Below are 23,096 nucleotides of genomic sequence, written 5' to 3'. Positions count from 1 at the left end.
ATTAATGAGCAGAACCTGCATCACTGTATAGTCTGGGTAGAGTTGTTAATTAGTCTAGTTATTCCGACAACTTGAGACCAGAGAAGATGAATCATAGAAAAGTGAGAGTTCTCATATTCGTTATTTTTAAATTTTTTGTTTTTTGCTAAATTTTTTTGAAGCAAATGGGCAAAATACATGTTAAATTAAGATTTCAATAAAGATGTATTATAGAAAGTGACAATTGTATAATCGTTATTTTTAATCTTTTTAGAATTTTTTAAGCAACAGGGTAAAATTATAAATTGTAAACATGTTAAATTAAAATTTAAATGAGGATGTACCATAGAAGAGTGACAATTGTCATAATCGTTATTTTTAATCTTTTTTGAATTTTTTTAAAGCAGCAGGGTAAATTTATATATTATAAACATGTTAAATTCAAATTTAAATGAGGATCCACCATAGAAAAGTGACAATTGTCATAATCGTAATTTTTAAGCTTTTTAAATTTTTTTACTGAAACGAGCTTAATTGGGTGGATTAGTTAAATAATCTCAAAAAGTGTGAGCGGAAGGGTTAAAAAAATTTTAACAAGGGGCGGGTTAAAAAATATTCTTACTTTTATTTGTTATTTATAATCTACCAGGTAAACATTAAAAAATATATGCTTTATAAAATTTTAACATTTTTAATACCAAAGTCGTAGGCGTAGCCAGGATATTCCTAAGGGGGGAGGGGGAGGGAAATTAAAAAATTAAGCTTCGCCCCCAGACCCCATTTGGGTGTGTCTTCGGCCCGCTTTTGCCCGGCCTTCGGCCGGGTTACCTTAGTCTATATATAATCATAAAGTATTTTTAGATAGGAGGTTAATTTAAAAAAAAAATGAGCCTGGAACAAAAAATTTTATTAGTTTATATAAAATATAATAAAATATAATAAACTTTTATATACGTTAATATAAAAGTATGGTAATAATTTATTCCAAACAAGTATAAGAAATTTATTTATAAAAAGTAAGTAGACATATAGTTGATACAGACATATTTGACAGTTAAAGAATATATTACAGTTAATATTTTAACAAATTTTACTAATCAATACTCTTGTTAATAAATATAGCAACAATTTACATTCAATTATTTAATGCCATATATTTATTTTAAATAAAAAATGATATTATAAATTAATCTTCATATTATTCATCCTACAATGTCTTTAAAAAATATTTTCTGATGTCCTTATCAATATTTTATAGTTTTCTGTAAAACATATAATTCGCTATATTGTAAAAATAAAACTATTGATAAAATTAAATCATAAATTAAATAAAAAAATTAAAGCACAATACAAACAGTGGAATATTATATGTCGTAGATTTACAGTATATCTAATTTTATCAATTATCATATGACAATCAAGTAATTTTTAGTTTATAGTTATATTTTTTTAGTAATTTTATGAATCTATTATTAATAATTATAATTCATTTCACTTTTGTCTTAAGACTTATCTTTGACTTATATTCCATTTCTTAAAAAACATTTTTGGTTCACTTTTTTTATATATAAATGCTTTTCCAAAAATGTATAAATTACGATGAATAGTTTTATAAAAATATCAAATTTTACATTCTTTCTTTCAAATTATTGTTTAAGAAATATGCATACATTTTTGGGGGTCAGGGAGTGGAGGAAGGAGTAAGGGGGATATTTTTTATTAGCTTAAAATGATATTCACAAAATGTGATAAATTTTTGAAAAGGGTGGGAAATCCCCCCCCCTCCCCCCCCCCCCGCTGCCTACGCCTATGACCAAAATACAGATAACTGTTGTGGATGTTATCATCGTGAGAAATTAATAAGATAAAAAAAAACTTGTTGAATTTGATTTGTATGGAAGAATATATAATCGACGTGGATAAAAATATTATTTTACCCGTTTTCCCAAAAGCAAAGAAAATTCAATTATTTTTACCCTGACTCAGACTATATAGTAATCTAAGTTCGGCACAATAATTATGGGTCAACTATGACGACTAATTTTGTCGTTAATGTTTTTAGTCGATTTCCTCAACTACGAGCATTAGTCGTAGTCGAGAGAACGCGTGAATAATAATTGGTTTTTATTTTACCATAAATTAATTTTTATTACTTTAACACGAGACTTACTGTTCAAGAAATTCTTTCCGATAACTTTTTATTTTTCAAAATCTTTTCAATTATTTTTATTTTATATTTTATTCTGATAGAGTAACAATAGGAAGGTTTAGACTTCTATTTGCCAAATCTCGAGGTTTACATTATATGTTTTGTGAAAACAATCGGTCCTTTTTTAAAAACGGACCCAAATCGGATTGTTTAACAACAAAATCAATTTATATTGATAAAAAAATTAAACCTAACTTAATATTAATTAATTCAATTTTGATCAATTTAGATTTAATATTAACCTCTAGTAAAATCGTTACATATTCTTGTAATTTAGGATGATTTTTGGATGGTATTTTACAGAGTTGTTAAAGTATCTAGATATAAAAATGTAGTATCTGTATCTAGATAGATTTTTTAGAAAGGTATCTGTATCTAGATATTTTTTAGAGGTATCTGTATCTGTTTTTGGATACTTTTTAAGATAAATTTTATATACCCTTTTTTTTATTATAAATAAAAATATTTGACTGTAAAATTTATTTTATTTCATATGAGCTTATGAAATAAATAAATATATATATATATATTATATATTAATATTTATTAATACTATATAAAGAATTATATATACATAAAATATTAAAACTTATATATAAAAAATATATATAAATATTCATTAATTTAAATATTATGTCCGAGTTTATCAATAAACCATACAAATTTTAATATTACAATATGGAAATGGTAAATTTTATTTTATAACTAAATTTTTAAGTTTATATATTTATTTAGATCTATATCGATGAAGAAGAGGAAGCAACAACAAGTTCTATTGCTTTACCGTGGCCAATTTATAGAGCATATTTTAAAATAATATCTCAAAACAAAGAAAACAATTCTCTGATGGTAAAATGTTTGCCGTGTCTACCTAAAAATACAAAAATATCCGTCAGTATGACTTCAACGTGCAATATCGTGAAGCACATAAGGGTTTAGATATTATATATTTAAAATTCTAATTTAAATTTTAAGAGAAAACATCCAACCTTGTTAACAAAAATAAAAAAGGGGAAGGAAAATAAAACTACCAAAGAAAATATTGGACAAGGCTCATCCTCCAATAATATTTTTGCTAAAAGACCTTTGACTTTAACTCAAGGCACTTTAGATGATTTAATTATTGCTTTTATTATAGATGGCATGCAGCCATTTTCAATTGTTGAAAATCCTTCTTTTAAAAAAATGATCAACACTTTGGCTCCTCACAAAAATATAATTTGCCGACAGACAGTTGTTGGTAGAATTTCCCAAAGATGTGAAAATGAAAAGAAAGAAATAATTAAAAGTCTTATAGAACCATCATTAATATGCACAACAGCAGATTGTTGGAGTGCCTATCGCCGGTATAGCTAACATTTAAATTTGTATAATAATTAATTAAGAATAAATTATTTCAGCAATTTTAAGAAATTTTAATTTTTAGTTCATACATAGGAGTAACCGCTCACTATATAAATCCAATAAGTTTGGAAAGAAAAAATATAGCGTTGGCTTGTAAAATGACTGGTAGTCATACATATGCAGAGTTGGGCAGGTCCTCCAGAAAAAGTATCTAGATACAGATACAGATTCTTTATAGAAAAATGAATCTTAGATACAGATACTAGTATCTTTTTCAAAATATCAAAAAGATACAAGATAAAAGATACTTGCATCTTTTACTAAATTAGAGTATCTTAAATACAAGATACTTTTAAATTATAAATACCAATTAAATTAGAATAGTTTATAAAATACCGTTTTTATTATTTATTTGTGAAGAACATAGCATACACATATAAGAATGAATATTTGCAATAATTAATAAAATATTTATTAATAAATTAATTATAATAACCAGGGATTTTAATATTAGTTTTTGCCCATTAATAGCTTAAACAGGGAAGGGAGAGTAGTATATTTAATGGGAGTTGAAAATTTGCAAATAAGAAAAAAAAATTAAATCAAATGATTTATTAGAATTTGCAGGTTATTTTCTGTGTTGTTTTAAATATAGCTTATATTCGGAGTATATGGCTAAATGGCATCTCTAAAAAAAATATACTAGTTTTATTTTATTCATTATCTTTAATAAGTATTTATCATTACTTATTTGTGATTTTTATGTATTATTTAAATTAGTTTATTTTCTAATATGACTTATTAATTCTTGCGTTTGTAATATCATATATATAAATATCATTTAAATCTCTTTTCAAATTTTTTTTATATATTTCTTGCAAAATCATTAATTATATATAAAAAATATCATAATAATGTACAACTTTATATTATAATTATTAAATACATAATTATTATTAAAAAAATATACATAAAAATGGATTACGATTTTATTTATAAAAATAAATGATTTTATATATAATTTTTTTAAAAATTTTATAACATTTTATTTTTGTTAAAGAAGCCATTTTATATCGGATCAAATTTTATAATATTGGCTGATTACCGATATTTTAAAATGGGTGAAACCGGCCCGATCCGATCCGATAAAAAAATCAGCACATCCCTAATATATTTTATATATAATTATTAGCAAGTTCTTATTAGAGAAAATATTTAAGCTACGATTGATATATAAAAATATTAGATAATTTTAAAAGGCTCTTAATAAAATAATTATAATAAGGTAGAATTTAACTTTATTAGTTACTTTTATTTATTTATGATATAAATAAAATTACATTACAGTATTTATTTACAAAATTTAATCAATTTAAAATGCATTAAAGAAAATTATTATGTTTAATAATTAATTAATAAATATTCTGCCATATTGTTATTTTTTTTGCGCATTCTGTTTATAAAGGTGTGCGAGATTCTCTTCAGAACCTGTTTTTAGTGAAGCTGTGATATTGACAGTTATTATCGCCGCAAGCTGACCTCTGATAAATTGGAAATATTGGTATTTTTAAAAAGAAATCTTCGTTATATTTATGTTAAATATTATTTTAAATATTTATTTCAAATTTCATAATATAATTGTTTATTACTTATTATGTATATAGATTAATGTTATTATTTATTAAAAAAGTGATTTAATAATAAAAATATTTTATATACTTTTAGAATTGCAATTGAAATGAATATAAACTATAACTCATCATTATAATATATTTAAATGACATAAGTTATGGTATAGTTAAATTATAGATGTTATACTAATAAAGTATATTAAAAATTAAAAGCATATCTTTAGAGAATACAAAATTAGATATGATATCGGATCTGTAATCGGCCGATATCAATTTAATATCTGGAATATCGGATCGGCCTCCAAAAAGTGGTATCGACACACCCCTAAAAAATATATATCCAAAATGATTTTAATTTGTAATCAACCATCTTCTATAAAAATTTTTAATAACAATTATCTAAGAGGGACTTAAGTATAGGTATTATTATGTTGATAATTATAAAATAAAAATATAAAATACTTTAATATGTTTAACAAAGTTTGTAAAGGAGTTTGTTGAACCTTTAATAACTTTTTTACTTGTGCAGACATTCAGCTTGTACCTTGTTCTTTTTCACATGAATTTTATAAAATTTTCTATCTAGAATTTTAAGATTCGGATTTGATTCAGGAGTACCCATCTCCATAATTTCATCTTCACTACTATGATTGTTAAACATTTTACAAATTAAAAAATATTACATATAAAATATATCCTTCTCTTATTTAGTTTTGGTGTTGTTATTTTTAATCTATCTATCTTTGTGACTTAAAACATTTCCAACTAATTTGGTTATCAATATATTTAAAATATAGCGGGAAAAAATAAAGAAAATAATACAAGATTTCACGAAGAAAATAAAGTTACATTGTGTGATATGTAAATATTTTAAACAAGAATATTAAAAAGAATCTGTATCTGTATCTTTTTAAAGAAAATGAAAATGATACAAGATTCTTTTCAAAATAAAGGATCTTAGATACAGATACTATTATCTTATTAAAAATGTCAATAAGATACTGAGTACAAGATACAAAAGGATCTTGTATCTTGTATCTTAGATACAAGTATTCGCGGTACCAACTCTGTACATATGATAAAATAGCAAAAAATTTACAAGATATAACTAAGGATTATTGCATTCAAAATAAAATTTCAAAGACCATTACAGATAATGCCAAAAATTTTATAAAATGTTTTAGGTTTATTTTATTATAAATAAATATAAACATAATATATGATTGATTACTTAGAGTTTTTCAAGCCAATTGAAAATAATACAAGTGAATCAATTGATGATCTGGAAGATGAAGCAGTTGTGCCAATTTCTATATCAAATCTTTATAATACTGATTTTGAATTATCAGAATCATTTAGTTTACTGTGATGAAATCAATTTTTATTATAAATTTAACAACTTTTTACCTTTTGTACCGCAGTATATATATATTTTACAAAACAAACAATTAATCGTCGTACACAATTAATAATATATATATTTAAAATTCATCATATATTTAATTGCCTTTGAGGCTAATTGTTTCTATTACATCTATTCTCTCCTTTTTTGGGCTCTCGATTTGAAACAGTATAAATTGTTTTCTTATCCGTTTTGGATAACGGCTGCTTGTACTTTCGTTCTCTACCACCGTTTGCTCTTTACTGTCGATTTTCATCTTATCATTTATGATGGTGTCTTTGTTTATTGAGTCTTGTATTGGGTCAATGTCTTTGGTCACCAATTCGTGTATAGGATCAATGTCTTTAGTCATTGAGTTTTGTGTGGGCTCATTTTCATTCATTTGTGGTGTAGTTTGCATCGTTTCTTCTTCTCTTCCCTCCTCTCTATTTTTTAATTCTGAGTTGTCGAACCTATGTTTTAACTGATTAATATGACTTCTCCATACCCCTAATTTAGTTTCAACTAAAAACGTCATTGGTCCTGTTCTTTTAACGATGATACCTGGTATCCAATTATCTTTTTTAAAATCCTTTGCATATATTTTTTCATTTATTTTAAAAAACATGATAACTGAGGTATATATGGATGAGGATAAACTGGTTTTATTAATTTTAAAGGTCCTATGGGTTGAAATTTAAGCATAATTGAACTTGGTGATTGTTTTGTGGTTATTTGTGGCGTATTTCGATAATTAAACAAAAAATCTTGTATTTTATTATAATCATTATGTTTTTTTAAAAATTTTTTAAAAGTTTGTACTAATCGCTCCGCTTCTCCGTTGGTTCTAGGGTGGTATGGGGCACTATATACATTTTTAATTGATAATTGTTTGCAAAATAAACTAAATTCTCTACTTTAAAATGGGGGGCCATTATCCGTAACAATCGTATTGGGGTAACCGAAAATAGCAAAAAGTCTTAACAACAATTTTCTTACTTCAGTAAAATTATTCGTCGTCATTTTTTGTATTTCAGGCCATTTACTAAAACTATCTATTATTACTAGGTATATATCTCCGTTAATTGGTCCGGCAAAATCTAAATGAATTCTTCCCCATGGTTTATTTGCTGAGGGCCATTTCCCTATGATCGTTTTATTGCCAGGATTATTTGTTTGACATAATTCACAATTCTTACCGTGTAATTCGATATCTTCGTTAATATTCGGCCACCAAACGTTCTCTTGTGCCAATAATTTTGTTTTAGTATAACCCTGATGCCCCATATGTAAAAAAGACAAAATATTTACTTGTAATTTTTTTGGAATTATGGTTCTTAAGCCCCATAATATACACCCTGCCTCCATCGTGAGTTCATTTTGGCGCTGGAAAAACGGTTTAAGATTTTCCTCTATCATCTTTGGCCATCCAGTTGTAAGGTAACGTGAAACCTTTGATAATACCGGGTCATTTCTTGTGTGTGCTTTTATATCTAACGCTGAAATAAATTGTGGAGCATCCGATACTATTAAATTAATATCTAACTCTTCCCAAGCAGATGGTTTACCGTCAATTGGAAACCGGGAAAGCATATCCGCATTACTATTTTTTTTCGTCCCTCGAAGTTGCAATTCATAATCATAATTTGCTAGTAGTAATGACCATCTTACTAATCTTGATGACATATCTGTTATTCTTTTATGTGGATTAAGTAACGATATTAGGGGTTTATGGTCAGTAATGATAATGAAATGTCTGCCAATTAAATATTGTTTAAATTTAATTAATCCAAATATAATTGCTAAAGCCTCACGCTCTATCTGACTGTAATTTCGTTCGGCAGCATTTAATGTTCGAGACGCGTATCCAATCGGTTTTTCCTCGTTGTTAATGATATGAGATATAACTGATCCTATTCCATGTTGAGACGCATCAGCAGCTAGAATTATCGGTTTTTCCGGATTATAATGTGTTAAAATTGGTGCTTCTGATATTAATTTTTTAAATTTATTAATCACAATTGTTTCATTATTTGTCCATTTCCATGGCACATCTTTCCTTAAAAGCCTATATAATGGAGCGGCAATAGTCGAAAAATTGTTTATAAATTTTTGATAATAATTTATTATACCGATAAAAGCTTGTAATTCTTTGACGTTTTTTGGTAATGGTGCGTCTAAAATTGCATTGACATTCTTATTTGTTGTCGTAATTCCCTCTTCGCTAACAGTATGACCTAAGAATTCAATCTTTTCTTTAAAAAAATCACATTTTTTTAGATTTAATTTCATACCGTTTATTTCTAACGTCTTTAATACATTTATCACATTTTTCTTATGACTCTCAATTGATTCCCCCGTAATTATTATATCGTCCAAATATACCGCTACTCCAGGTAATCCCTTTAATAATGAATCCATTGCTTGTTGAAAAATCGCTGGCGCTGAGGCTACTCCAAACGGAAGTCGTGTGAAACGATACAATCCACTAGGCGTGTTGATTACTAACAGCTTTTTTGCCTCCTCATCTAGCTCTATTTGAAAATACGCTTCGGATAAACCTAATACTGTATATTTACACCCATTACCTAGTGTGGCTAATAATTCATTAATTCTGGGTAAAGGATATTTATCTATCAAAATATTTGCATTAACCGTTTGTCTGAAATCACCGCAAATTCGTAAAGATCCATCTTTCTTCAATACGGGTACAATTGGAGAAGCGATATTCGAGTATTTTAGTCTTTCTAAAACTCCCATGGATTCCAGTCGTTGTAATTCCGTTTCGAGTTTTGCCTTCCACGCAAATGGTATCGGTCTACTTTTCATACATTGAAACTGTGGGTTAGATTTTACCGCTAAACTGGCCTTAAAACTTCTTAGTAAACCTAATTTTTTAGTGAATAATAAGGAAAATTTATGTACAATATTATCCTCCCAAACCTCATTAACTATATTACATTGATTTATTTTTATTAATTTTAATTTGTTTATTAGGTTTCTACCTATCAAGTTAATCCCATTGTTTTCAATAATAAATTCATGATATATAACTTTATTCATATAATTAACGGGTAATATACACTTACCTTTAATATTCATCATTACATTATTATAAGATTTTAAAATAATATCCGTTTTTGTTACTGGTATTTTTAAACGGTAAACGTCTTCTATATTCAAAATGGAGACTGCCGATCCTGTGTCAATTAAAAATTTAATATAAATTTTATCTATCAATAATTTCACCTCAAATTTTTCTCGAGACTCCTCTGGAAATTCCCAATCCTCAAAACTTTCTCGCTCATTTTCTGGAACATCTATAGTTCGAATATATTCCTTCTTTCCACGATTCCTTCTGCATACTTTTTGTAAATGTCCTTTTATCCCACAATTATGGCAGATGGCATTCAAAACTTAGGTTTTATGTGATCTCCTAATCCGCAACAATAGCAAATAATTTTTGGTACTGATTTGTACTTGTCATACTGCTCCCTTGTTACTGTTTTTGAGATTTTATTTATCTCCTTCCCTGCAGATAATTTTTCATACGACAACATTTCTGTAGTCTCCATTGCGGTCGCGATTTGTATTGCACTTTCCCATGTCAAGTCCTGCGTGTTAATTAATTTCATTAATATTTTTCCATTATTAATTCCTGACACTAATTTGTCTCGCAATACTGTATTATACATATCTTTAAATTCACACGTCTTTGCCTTTATCTTTAATTTATTAATATACTCTACGATGGTTTCATCTTTTTCTTGTTCCATTTTAAAAAAATAATATCTTTCTAATAGGAAGTTTGTCTTCTTCATATAATAATTTTTTAAAAGTTTAATTATGTCATCATATAATATTTCCTCTAATGTCTTTGGCAAACACAAATTAAATAATTTAGAATAAACCTCTAATCCAATATTCGCTAATAAAAATGATTTTTTATCTTCTATTTTTGCGATTTTAAATATGAATTCCATTTTTGATAAATAAACTTCCATATTGCACTCCTTTATATTATATTTTTCCATTTGAAACGACTGCGCCATTGTGATGAAATCAATTTTTATTATAAATTTAACAACTTTTTACCTTTTGTACCGCAGTATATATATATTTTACAAAACAAACAATTAATCGTCGTACACAATTAATAATATATATATTTAAAATTCATCATATATTTAATTGCCTTTGAGGCTAATTGTTTCTATTACATTTACCTCATCACCAATGTTGTGCCAGTCACACATTGAATCTTATAGCCACTGTGGATGCCAATAGAGCCATTCAGTGTAAACAATATCAGAGGGTAAAACTAATTTTAATTAAATAAGTAATATTTTCTTCATTAGATATATAGCACAACACTACATAAATGCCAAAATATATGGAATAGGCAAAATAAGTCTCCTATTTCATCTGAGATTATTAAGGAATATATTGGTCGTTATTTTATATGTCCTAATATAACTAGATGGAACTCCACCTATAATGCCTTATAATTAATGTCAGAAATTATAAAAGCTAAATCTGACAAAGTGGACAAGATATGTGATGGAATAAAACTACCTAGGTTTTTACCTAATGAATGTGATTTTATTCATGAATATTGTTTAGTAAGTTAAAAATAATATTTACATATATAGCATTATTTTAAATTAGCTAATGAAGCCAATAGCTAATTCCCTTGATATTTTGCAGGGAGATAAGTATATGTACACAGCTTATTACTGTGCAACTATTTCACAACTTATTATCAAATTAAAGAATTTTAAAGAAATGAACCTGAGATTCTGTTTACCACTCTTAGATGCCTTACTTAAAGGGATTGAGGATAGGTAAATTAATATAATAAATTAAAAATATTTATTAATTCTAGGTTTATTGTGACCTTATTTGAAGAGGATAATATTATAGCAACCATGCTCCACCCTTTTTTTAAACTTGATTGGACATGGTTGCAAATGGAAGAAAATCTTAATAAAAGAAAACAATTGATACAAAGATTAGCTGGTGAACTATCAAAGTCATCAACTGACTGCAAGCAAATAACCTGCCAAAAAAAAAACAAATAATTTAATTTCAGATTTTTTTCAGTACCCTACAGCAGATATAATTTCTAATAATGATTTAAATTTGATAATCAACAAATTTTAAATAATTTTTTTCAAAAATGAATGTAGAGATTTTAGCATTTTTAAAGAATACCCTGATATAAAATTGTTATTTATTAAATATAACACTACAATTCCTTCAAGCGCCCCTGTGGAAAAACTATTTAGTGTTGCTAAAAATGTCTTTACAGATAAACGAGGATGCCTAAATGATCAAAATTTTGAAAATATTTTATTACTGAAATCTAATAATTATTTATAATATTTTGATCATATATTTTCTTATATTATATTAAAATCATTATTTTAGTTATATTCTGATAAATGTTATATAGCGTCAATAAATTTTTTAGCTCATTTCATGAATTTTCACAATATAATATTAATTTAGGTTTATGCAAACCTATAAGAGCATAATAAAAAATGTATCTATATACAGATACATTTTAAAATTGTATCTGTATCTTGATAACTTTTTAGACGCTGTATCTGTATCTAGATAACTTTTGAGACTATGTATCTGTATCTGTATCTAGATCCATTTAAAAAGTATCTTTTAACAACTCTGGTATTTTATATTGTTATTCTGGAAAGAAAATATGATTCAATATTTTTATCTTTTATATAGATACTTAATATAATAAATATACTGATATGTTTATTTAACACAAATACAAATTTTTACTCAATTCTTTCAATTATAATTTTTAAAATGTTATTTGAAAAGAGAATAGAAGATAAAATAAAAGTTGTTATTGTATTTTTAGCTTATATTTTTTTCCTATGCTTCTCTTCTAACTTTAAGAAATTATGCCTATATCATTTTAAACGCTTTAAGAGATATTAAAAGATAATTTAAAAAATTATCTTAAGTATGTAAAATAGAATACATGATATAGCCAGAGAGAACGTTAAAAATAGAATAGACAATTAAACCCTTTTTAAAACGACTAAAATGAAACATAATTTTTTAAATTTAAAACAATTTTGGTTTAAATTTATAACAACAATTAATTCATTTTGAATGCATCTGAACTTGGAGACAACAGTTTATTTGAATAGAGTAGTGTTGTTGAAAAGTCCGATTCGGGTCGATTTCTAAAAATGGCCCGATTAAGATTATGAGCAAAATAATATTTTACCTGGTGATTTTGCATAGATTGCAGAAAGACTTGGGCTACATGCCAAATCTTAAGGCTTATATAATATTATTTTGGCTAAGATCTTAATAGGGCCTTTTTTAAAAATCGACCCAAATGGGACTTTTAAACGAATACAATAATATTATATAATAAGTGAAACATAAATATTGAATAATTAAAATTGATAATTTTACACATTTATATTAAAAGGATATGAATCGCTTTAAAATCATAATCCACATGAATCCTTTTTAGTTAGTAATTATTTAGCGAAATTCAAGATATTCATGTTCTTACAGATGATAAAATTACAAAATTATAATTATTTAGTTATAAAATACACAAACATATCCAGGTAAAAATTTTGTCGAAGCATAAATGGAATAAAATATCCAAAAAATTAAAAAAATTAACAGATAAATATATACAACAAGGAGAATTCAATTTCCAAATTAGCAAAATAAAATTACATTGAAATTGAAATTACTAGTAAATAAGGTTCTTATGATCAAATCTAATATAAATATTATATTCAAATTCAAATTTTAATAATAAATTTAGCTTAGTGTATGTTGTATATTGTATATTGCAATAAAACCTATAAATTCAGAAAGAATTTATTAGAATTTTTTTAGAAGATAATACTATAAACTATTTTTGTCAATCATTCATAGAACCATATGCTCCAAAATTTTATTCAAATTGGCGTCGTATACATTTGATAAAATGCTATTAAAAGATTATGTACACACAATACCCTCACAAAAGAGGGACAGGTTTAATTTAAAGTCATATCAAATTTTGTTTCATTTTATATTACATAGAATTACCAATTTGAAAGCTGAATTTTTTAAATTACACTCATATTATCCAGAATTTTATGTAAGAACTCCAGGAAGAGTTAATTTGATTGGTAGAATTTTTTTATAAATTTATATAGCTTTATGTAAGGGGAGCACATCGATTATAGTGGATATGGTGTATTACCAATGGCAATTGACAAAGATATAATTGTTGCTGTGGCTAAAAGAATAGATAATGTATTAAATTTAGGCAATATAGATTCACAAACATATGCGTAAGTATAATGACATAAGTTATATAGTTATTTATGGTTTTTAAGATCTATAGTTATAAAACTAGATCCAGGATGTTTTACAGTTTTAGATAATACTAATTCCATGCAACTAAAAACAAGAAATATTATTGATCAAATAAAAATTGATTCAGATTCTCCTAAATGGCATGATTATTTTTTAGCAGGCTTCAAGGGGGCTCTTGATAAAGTTTTAAAAATTAAAGATGGCTTATCACCTATAGGTATGCTAAGCTAATTGGATTTTATAGATAAAATATTCACCACTTATCTAATTTTTAAAGTCAGACCTCTCTTAAATTATCGGCAATTTGAATTTCCCAGTTTTTGAAATTTTTAGCTTCACATAGAAAATGAAAATTATATATATTAATTAAATTATATTAAATAATGCCAGAAAATTAATATTTGGTTATATGTGAAATTCAAAATATAATCATATAATGCCAAAATTTATTTTAACTAGATGTGAATAATTTACCACATAATTAATTAAATTTTTTAAAAAAAAATATTCTGTCATATTTTTACATAGCTGTTTAAAAGAATTAAATCTAAAACATCATTTTATTTTCAGCTACATCCAGAACTCAATATATTTATAATTTATAAAATTTCAAAACTATAATGAAAGCAGCCATAAAGGCCTAGCCCAATCTGGCTTGAAATGGGCCAAAAATTGGTATGATAAAAATCCTTAAGCTTTAAAAATTAAAATGGAGTCTGGGCCAGGCTTAAAAATTATAAAATTCAGGCTGGGCTGATTTAAAATTTTTAATTATACCAATTAATTATTTGGAAAATACAGGCACATTTAAATAGTCCTTAGATGAAAAAGATTTGTTTCAACTTTTATAATACAATATATAAAACGATCAAATTTTGCCATCATTATGCAAAATGTATGTGTAAAGAAATTTTGTGAATCTTTAGTTAATTTTTATTTTGCAATATGGAAACCATTTTCAAAGAAGCATTTTACTTATTGTCTCAATGATCAAAAATCGACCAGTCTTTTTATTTAAGATCATAGTCTAAATCGATCTTTTAAAAACCGTTATCCGATCCGAGTGCATATGTCCAAACCAAATATCCATGACCTTTACTAAACATCCGTGATACATATTTTCTCCTTCAAGGGTTATCTCCTTACATTTTACGTTGGATCAATGCCATTAATAAAAGTTATTATCAATATTAAAAGGATTAAAATGTCTCATCAAGATCATAATCAGCGATATCTATTTCACATATATATATCACCCTCAATCAGAATTATTTTATTTGACATCTAATTTTATTATCTTTTTATTCAATGAGAATTAAAACACAACAAGAAATTTTGATAACATAATTTGGACCATCCATTTTTAAATTGATTTATAAAAAAGCATTATAAAAATAAAAGCATGAAAAAATAGATGATAATTGTCTAGTAGATAAAAATTTTTACAAAATTGTGTACTATTTCTGATATATAAGTACTAGAGGTCTGCAATTAGAAAATTATTTGGTATCGGCCCGTTTGGATTTAGTTTTCGACCAACCAGATCAAATTGGCCCTGCCTTCCAATTTTTTCTAAGATTGTGACAAAATCTATGCCGGGTCTGAGGCTTTTTTAAATACACGGCCTAACCCGAAATATATGTAGTTGAAGACCAAAATAAACAAATATTTATAATAATGGGGAGTGGTTAAATTAAAAACACTATATTTTATGGATTAACATTTCTATAAATATCAGGAAATCAATAAGCCTAATTAATAACCCTACATAATATCTCTTATTTTTATCAATAATGATTTATTTGACCATGTTTTAAGATAAGATGAAAATTCAAGATTATGATAAAAAATTATGAGCAAAAAATAGTAATAATGTAGATGTATTGTCTCCCTTCATTAAGGTTACATTTTTTGCCACGCCCGCCCGTTATACTTTCTTCCCCGCCTCACCTCAAATTTATTTTTTCTGATTATGTCCAGCCCTGGCTTTTGATCTACTAGCCTGGCCGGACTACAGATCTCTAATAAGTACTAAATTAATTTGTTTAATAAAAACTATTTTAAAAATGGCGAAAAATTAAAATCTCGTTTTTTAAAAAAATATGAATTTTATGTAATTATGTAAATTATATTATGAAGTCAAATAAAATAAAGGATTCTTAAAATAGCCTTAAAAAAATATAACAAATAACTTGATCACGTCAAAAATAATCTGAGGGGGGGGCTTTAAAATAAATATTCATTTACTTCTCATATTTTCTATTTCTATTTGAAACAATTCTGCAAAATAAAATACAGCCAGACCAAAATTATTTTAAGATAACGGAATTTTAAAAATTCTTGTCCTAGCCGAAAAGTTATGATAAATAAAAATCCAGGCCGAACCAAATTTCTAAAAAATTCCGCACCATGCTTGGAAATTTTTGATTGTTTCCAAATACGGGACGGGCCTAAAATTTTAACCTCTGGAGGTGTCCAAATAAAACATTCATTCATTCATTTTTATTTAAATTTAATTTACTTTTCAATTCATGAATTCCATTCCCATGCCACCTCCTAGAATAAAGTTTTATCAATGCCTATCTAATTTATCTAATTTTTTAAATTAATATATATTTAAGGAAAATATACATATTTTGCTAAAAACTTATTTAAAATTGTCTGAGGAGCATTCATTTAAAAAGACTAGTTTGCTTTACCCTAACTATTAATTCTGCCATATTGCCATATCAAATGCCTTGTAACCTTTAATATATATATATATAATAGTTCCTAAATAAAATAAAACAATATTTAAAAATAGTGACATCTAATGTCTCCTTTCATCTTTAAATGTTATAATAATATAATCACCAACTCGAATAAAATTATTATATTAAATCTATTTAAAAATTAAACATTTGATTTATTAATTAGGGCTGAGTATATTAATATCCTCTAATCTACCCGCCTGTTCCGGCCTTTCCAGTTCAAGTGCCCTTGTTTGCGCCGCGACTCTTTCCACTCTATTTGCTCACGGATTTTGCCTTGATAGAGTAAAGGGCTTCATTCATTTTAACTATAATTTTTAATTTTCTCATCTTTTCCTTAAAAATTATTGAGTTTCATCACTTGATTGTTTTATTAATGCTTTACCCAAAGAAGGTCAAAGATCCTGAGTGGGACATTAGGAGTTTTTTTGGGACGCGTCTCGTTAAAAACTGAACTGACTTTTACCCTTCTCTAACTTTTTCTTTTAAATTTGACAAAAGTGCCCGTAAAAAAATCATTCGAATTAGAATTTTTAGAAAGTATAAAATTATATAGTACATTAGTTGTGAACGCGTAGCCAGCGAGAGGTGACAGTGAGACAAATCTTCCCCTCACCATTCCATAGTCAAAAGATGCAAATCGTTTATAAAATATTTTTTGGAAAAATATAATAGGGGTTACTTTCGTGAATTGTAAAGTATACCTATTTCAAAAAAGTCATATTATAGTTAAATTATAGTAGCTAGTTTGATATTCAGAATTTAAACTAGGACATCCTATTTTAGTTTGTTTTAAGTGTTTGTGGCATTGTTATTTTTTGCTTTTTAAATTTTTTAAATTATTTTTATAGACAGTTTGGTCGAATCTATTGCCTGCCAAACAGCTCTGTTTAGTAATAAGTCATGCATCCTAAATAATGACGGGCCTACGGAATTTAATCAGCCAAAAAATAAAAAAATTTAAAAGTAAAGATAAATTAATCTAAGAAATATATTACCCAAACCCAATAATAGTTACCAAAAATTATATAAAAAAACTGAATCATCACAACAAACAAATGTACCATTAATCCTCACAAATAAAACTATTGAATAAAGAAGAATTTAATAAGATAGACAAGAAAGAAATTAGATCGACAGGACATAAACTACGAGAATCGCTGATATTATTATAGTAGAACTTAGAAAAATAAAAGATAATTTCGAACTAAATTTCGCAAGATATATGCGATTGTTAAAGCGAATAATGATTTTGGAATTCAATTGACGATTTTTTTACGACATAACCGTCTTTATACGACTTTTAGATGCATTCTTGACCTAATCAATAGATCTGTGATTCATCATATGATATCCAATTTATATACTATTTAATAAATTTTAAATTTTATTGCTTCAAAAAGACAAATAATTGCTTCAATATTTACCAAATTTATCTCTTGCCACCCCACCCCCCCTCCCACACCCCACCCATAGGAAAACTTCTGGCTACGCGTCGTTGTAACTATATAAAATATTTTTATTTTATAACTAATATACTAAATTTATATTGATTTTCAAAAATTAACAGCTCATTTTTGTGTTTTTTTTAATCAAAGACAACCAAGAAAATTAAATCCAAAATTATGCGAATTCAACGGTAAAAAATATCGGTAAAAAATATAAGCCATTTTTAATCTAAAATAATTCGCTAAGTTTTGTGATTCTTAAAAGTTTTACGTATTATGAAATTTTTTTTCATTATATCAATAACTTTGTAAATTATATAATTTTTGCCAGGAAAATATCTAATAATATAAAACATAGAATTAATAAATCATTCACATCAAGCATTTTTGAACTTAAATGGAGAATTTAACAATACTTTTGAAAATTTAATAGAAGAATCGGGACATGTTTCGTATCTCTCAAAACTCACGAAAGTTATGCATTTCTTAAAACTTTAGATAAGTTTTTTATATATTTAGGCTACAGCCTTAAATGTATATTTAAGTAGTATTTAGAGCTTTTAAAAATATTTTAAAGTATTTATAAGAAGCAAATTATAAAAGGTAGAATTCTAATATCAAATTTCATTTTTTTCCCCGCGTATAAAAATTTTAATTTATAATAAAAAAAACTTATAAATTTTTTTAAATTTGGGAAATTTTTGAATTGAAATGGGCAAAGAAAATTCACAATATGATAATACGATCTGTATTCCTTACACATTTTCAACGAAAGGGATGAAAAGAAATAATCAAGCGATAAGAATATTTACTGCATATTTTTTAACAATTTTAAATAAATTTGATTCGTAATTTAACCTTAGCTGGAAATGGCGGAATTGTGTGCTTTGAACGAAAGATACATAGGAACGGTCGGCGGGGGCATGGACCAAGCCATATGCTTTTTATCCAAAGAAAATCAAGTATTTAAAAAAAATATGGGAAGAAAAGAATGAGGGGAAAAAATATTGGGGTAGATTTAAAAAAAAGGAGAGAAAAAATAATAGTTCTTTTTAACTAATATGAGAAATAAGGTCGGTTTCCTTGCCAATTAAAGGCCCTTGACGATTATGTGGTGAGGGGCCGGGCATAATTCATGTACGTTCTTCTCGAGACGGGTCAACGTGCTAAATAAATGAATGAATATAAGAAAGAAAAGTGAGATTAAATGATTTTTTTTTCGAATTAAAGGCCACATTGATAGAATTTGACCCTGTTCGGACTCGACCAGTCAAGCTACCTCTCAATTATTCCTTCGTGATTTCGAATAGTTTAGTGCACATGGACAAAGGCAATACGCCGCATTACAATATACGAGTGAGTGAATGCAGAATAGGAGCTCAGGTTTTTTTAAAAAAAATTTATTTTAAACTATGTTTTAAATTTTTTTTTGGTTGGTGAAAATTTATGATTTTGATATGACATTTATTTATAATGAATAGAGGGCTACTCGCTAATGAGTATGGCAAAAATAAAATAAAAACGTATGCTAAAATAATGATATTAATTATGTTTTTTTATACGCAATCGCAGATCGTTTACCACCAGTTGAAAGACGGTGACGCCGATTGGCGAAGCATAAAAAATATACATCACTTCCAGGAGTTATTGGGAATCACCGACTTGAAGGAATTGGCTCGCATTTTCTCCGAACACTTGAGTCCGAAACCTTATAACGAGAAGGAGATTTGCCAACTGTTGGGCCTTCAAAACCGGCATGATTTCATGCAATATTGCTTGAAAGGGAAATTTTTGCCAGGTAAAATGTTTGAATTTAATTAAGTATCGATATCGATTTTTTTATCACCATTTTCTTTTTTTCCAAAAAATGGGTCAGGTTTTTTTATGGCTTCATTTTAGATTAGGTTGAGATTTATGACTTGATATTAATAAATATTTTAAGCTGCGCCTTTTTTTCAAGTATTTTTTTTGTTAGAGTATATCGTTTTAGTAATTACTTACAAAATATTATTTAATAATAAATGGTATGCGGATACGATTTGTAAATGAATTTTGTTTTTCCTTGTAAATAAAAACTAATTTATTTTCTTAATAAAATTTCAAGGTCGAATTATAAATTTATTGTGCTAAATAAAATATTATTTAATAAGTGTAATCTAATATAATCAATTTTCTGATAAAATGTTTAAAAAAAAATTGAACGATCATTTTCGACATTAGATTATAAACATCATGTCTAATTATTACCAAAATGAATACAGTTGTAGAATGCATGCCGAATTAAAAATTAGAATCGTTTTTAAAATCATAAACTCGCGGATTTTTTGCTAAATTGTTTTTTTCATCGATGATTTTAAGACACGGGACTTTTTAAAGTGCTAGACCGATGCCTCCACGTTTGCAACGAGGCCCAGAGAGTGTTAGATTTTGAAGCACTTTGCTCGGATTCACTCGAGACCGAATCAAGGAATGTAGAAATGTTGGGAGAAAAGGAGAAGGCTTCGAAACTGGGGGAGCTCATGAATGCCAGTCACGAGAGTTGCAAAGAGCTGTTCGAATGCAGTCACCCTTTGCTAGATCGATTAGTCGATGTTTGTAGGTATATCAAAATTTTTTATTTGTGTGCGCTTTTTTGTTGTAAAATAGAAGAACGAGAAGAGAATATAAATAAAAATTGAGGCACATATAAAAAATAAAACGAATAAAGAAGGATAGAAGAAGAAAGAAAGAACGAAAACAAATATAAGAAAATAGAGAAATCAATAAGAGAAGATTAGAATGTTCAGAAATGGAATTTTAAAAGTAGTTTTTAAAATTATAGTAGGGTAGGGCTGAGCAATCCTTTTTGGATGTTCCGATTTTGAATTAATTGGTTTTCAACATTGTGAATATTTTGCTTTTTTAATTCGAAAACTTTTAATTATATTTAAAGATGTAAAGCTGTGCTATGCGAATTCAAGGTCTTCAATGGGCGGGTTTTAGCCAGCAACCCTCCCACTCGTTGTTTTAAAATTTTTTAACCCGCCCGCCCACTCATTTCTCCCGAAAGTGTTTAAAATATTATAGAAAGCTCGCCCATTGGGCGGGGGGGGGGTGGATAAGAAAACCCCACCCATTGCAGATACGAGTTATTTATAAATTATTAAATTATAAAAAAAAATTACAAAAATTGAATCTAAAAAAATTGAATTATTTTTATATAATATATTAATTTTGAAATAAATCAATTTGTATATTTCTTTGAGAATTTATCTGTGCGAAATGTTTTAAATGAAACTATCGTCTTTATAATTTCACTGATACATCTAATTTTTCTTCTAAATTTTTTTACACGTAATTTGTCCTTTTCTTCCTTAACCTTTGCATCATTTTGTTTTTTTTTCTGTTAAAATTTTATTTAATATTTTAAAACATCTTTAAAGATTTATTTTCTTTCTAAATTTTTGATTTTACCTCGAAAGATTTATAAAAGATTTTGGCAATTTTAGGGAAAATTTGATCAAAAATCTTTCTTCTTCACTTTTTAAATATATATTTTCTCTTTTTAAAAGTATAAAGATTCAATTAATCAGTTAGAGTTTATAATTAAATTTATTAATTATATATAAAACTTATATCTGTATGTATTTACGGCATAATATATCAAATTTAAATTTCTTGTTTCAAAAGTTTTAAAAAAATATATTTGAAAACTATCAGGTTATTATTGGTATTATCAATCCATATCTTAAAGGAAAATATTTTTTTTCAAGTTGGAAATTTTCACCTTTTTGGAATTCAGATTGTATTTCGTTATAAATTCAAACTATTTCTTTTTAAAACCAAGTATATTTTTTGAAATTTGAAACTTGTTATTTCCTAATCCTACTAAATAGAAATGAAGGAATTAATGAATAAATAAAATTTAAAAAAATATTTATATAAAATATGTAAAGAGAGAAAGGAGCTTTGGGGAGCAGGCTGACTGGGGCTGGTTGGGGAGGCTGCTGCGTTAGTCTTATCGAAAAGAAAAACGTCGAAAATTTTATTAAAGATGTCGCTGAATCTTTTTACTATAAGTTGGAAGGACAAAATTCCGAAACGAAGATGGATTTAGAAAACGTTATTTTCGGAACAGAGCCCAGTTACGGCGCTTGCATATACTTGAATTTATAATTTAAAAGAATTATAATGATTTTTTGAATATGTTTTGTATATTTTGTTAAAAAGTATTTTCTACCAAAAAATATTATATAAATGTGATTTTATAATATGTATAGTGAAATCTTGTCAGAAGCATACATCAATTTTTTTATTATAAATTTTTTTTTGAAATCATTTTTTGCTATCTATACATAAGTTGTTTAATCAATGTTAATTTTTAATTTAAAAAAATTATTTCAAAGGGCCAAAAACTTACACGTTTTTATAGTTGCAGCTTAATAGAATTTAGACTGGATTTCACTGTATGTAGTATTTTAGACCAAATTTGTTAAAATATATGCTAAGATTTATATATAAAATTATATTATTTACTGGGTTTCACGCAATACATCTACATTTAAATTCTCCACACCCCCAATTAAACATATATTATGCTTTAAAAAATATTCCAAATATTGATTCCTACCCACTAGTATAATGTGACCAAAATATTTTAATATTTTTATTATTTATATTTAAATTTATAATATATTTTGTTAGGAGTAATAAAACTTATTTGTAATAAGTGTAAGAAATCTACCAATAAATAGCCATTTTAAATTGTAGTTTTCCTTACCTGGTAATCATTAACCTCTCAAAAATTTCATTTTAATTAGTAAATTTCTTATGCTCGTCATGCGTTATAAGCTCACATGACTAAATTTAAAATAATTATGTCAGAGATAGATAAGCTAATACTATTTTTAAAGCTGATGTCGATACTTTGAAAGTACCAATTGAATACTTTATAAAAAATTTATATTTGGTGTATATGGAAGTTAGAAAAGTTAAAAAATTTATAAATAT

At 26.3% G+C, this 23,096-nt stretch overlaps 1 protein-coding gene across 1 annotated transcript; it reads left to right on the top strand.

The window, feature by feature from the left end:
* Positions 1–13,448: 13,448 nt before the first annotated feature.
* Positions 13,449–22,855, top strand: LOC135922439 (N-acetylgalactosamine kinase-like). Its single transcript, XM_065456814.1, has 10 exons — positions 13,449–13,582; positions 13,631–13,719; positions 13,758–13,884; positions 13,930–14,126; positions 16,826–16,944; positions 18,971–19,069; positions 19,338–19,490; positions 19,680–19,905; positions 20,466–20,706; positions 22,043–22,855. Exons 1-10 carry the CDS (start codon positions 13,533–13,535, stop codon positions 22,260–22,262), a joined length of 1,521 nt encoding a protein of 506 aa, XP_065312886.1. The 5' UTR covers positions 13,449–13,532; the 3' UTR covers positions 22,263–22,855.
* The last annotated feature ends 241 nt before the right edge of the window (positions 22,856–23,096 follow it).

This window comes from Gordionus sp. m RMFG-2023, chromosome 1 (assembly GCF_954871325.1).
Source record: "Gordionus sp. m RMFG-2023 chromosome 1, tfGorSpeb1-WG-v2, whole genome shotgun sequence".
NCBI classification, from domain to species: Eukaryota; Metazoa; Nematomorpha; class Gordioida; order Chordodea; family Parachordodidae; genus Gordionus; species Gordionus sp. m RMFG-2023.
This window is presented reverse-complemented; position numbering and strand designations above follow the sequence as displayed.

Excerpts from the sequence above, each read along its gene's own strand:
- LOC135922439 (XM_065456814.1), top strand. The coding sequence starts at position 13,533 with ATGCTATTAAAAGATTATGTACACACAATACCCTCACAAAAGAGGGAC. Across the intron at positions 13,885-13,929 it reads ATAGATTCACAAACATATGC|ATCTATAGTTATAAAACTAG; the intron begins GTAAGTATAATG and ends ATGGTTTTTAAG. Across the intron at positions 19,906-20,465 it reads GAAAGGGAAATTTTTGCCAG|ACACGGGACTTTTTAAAGTG; the intron begins GTAAAATGTTTG and ends GATGATTTTAAG.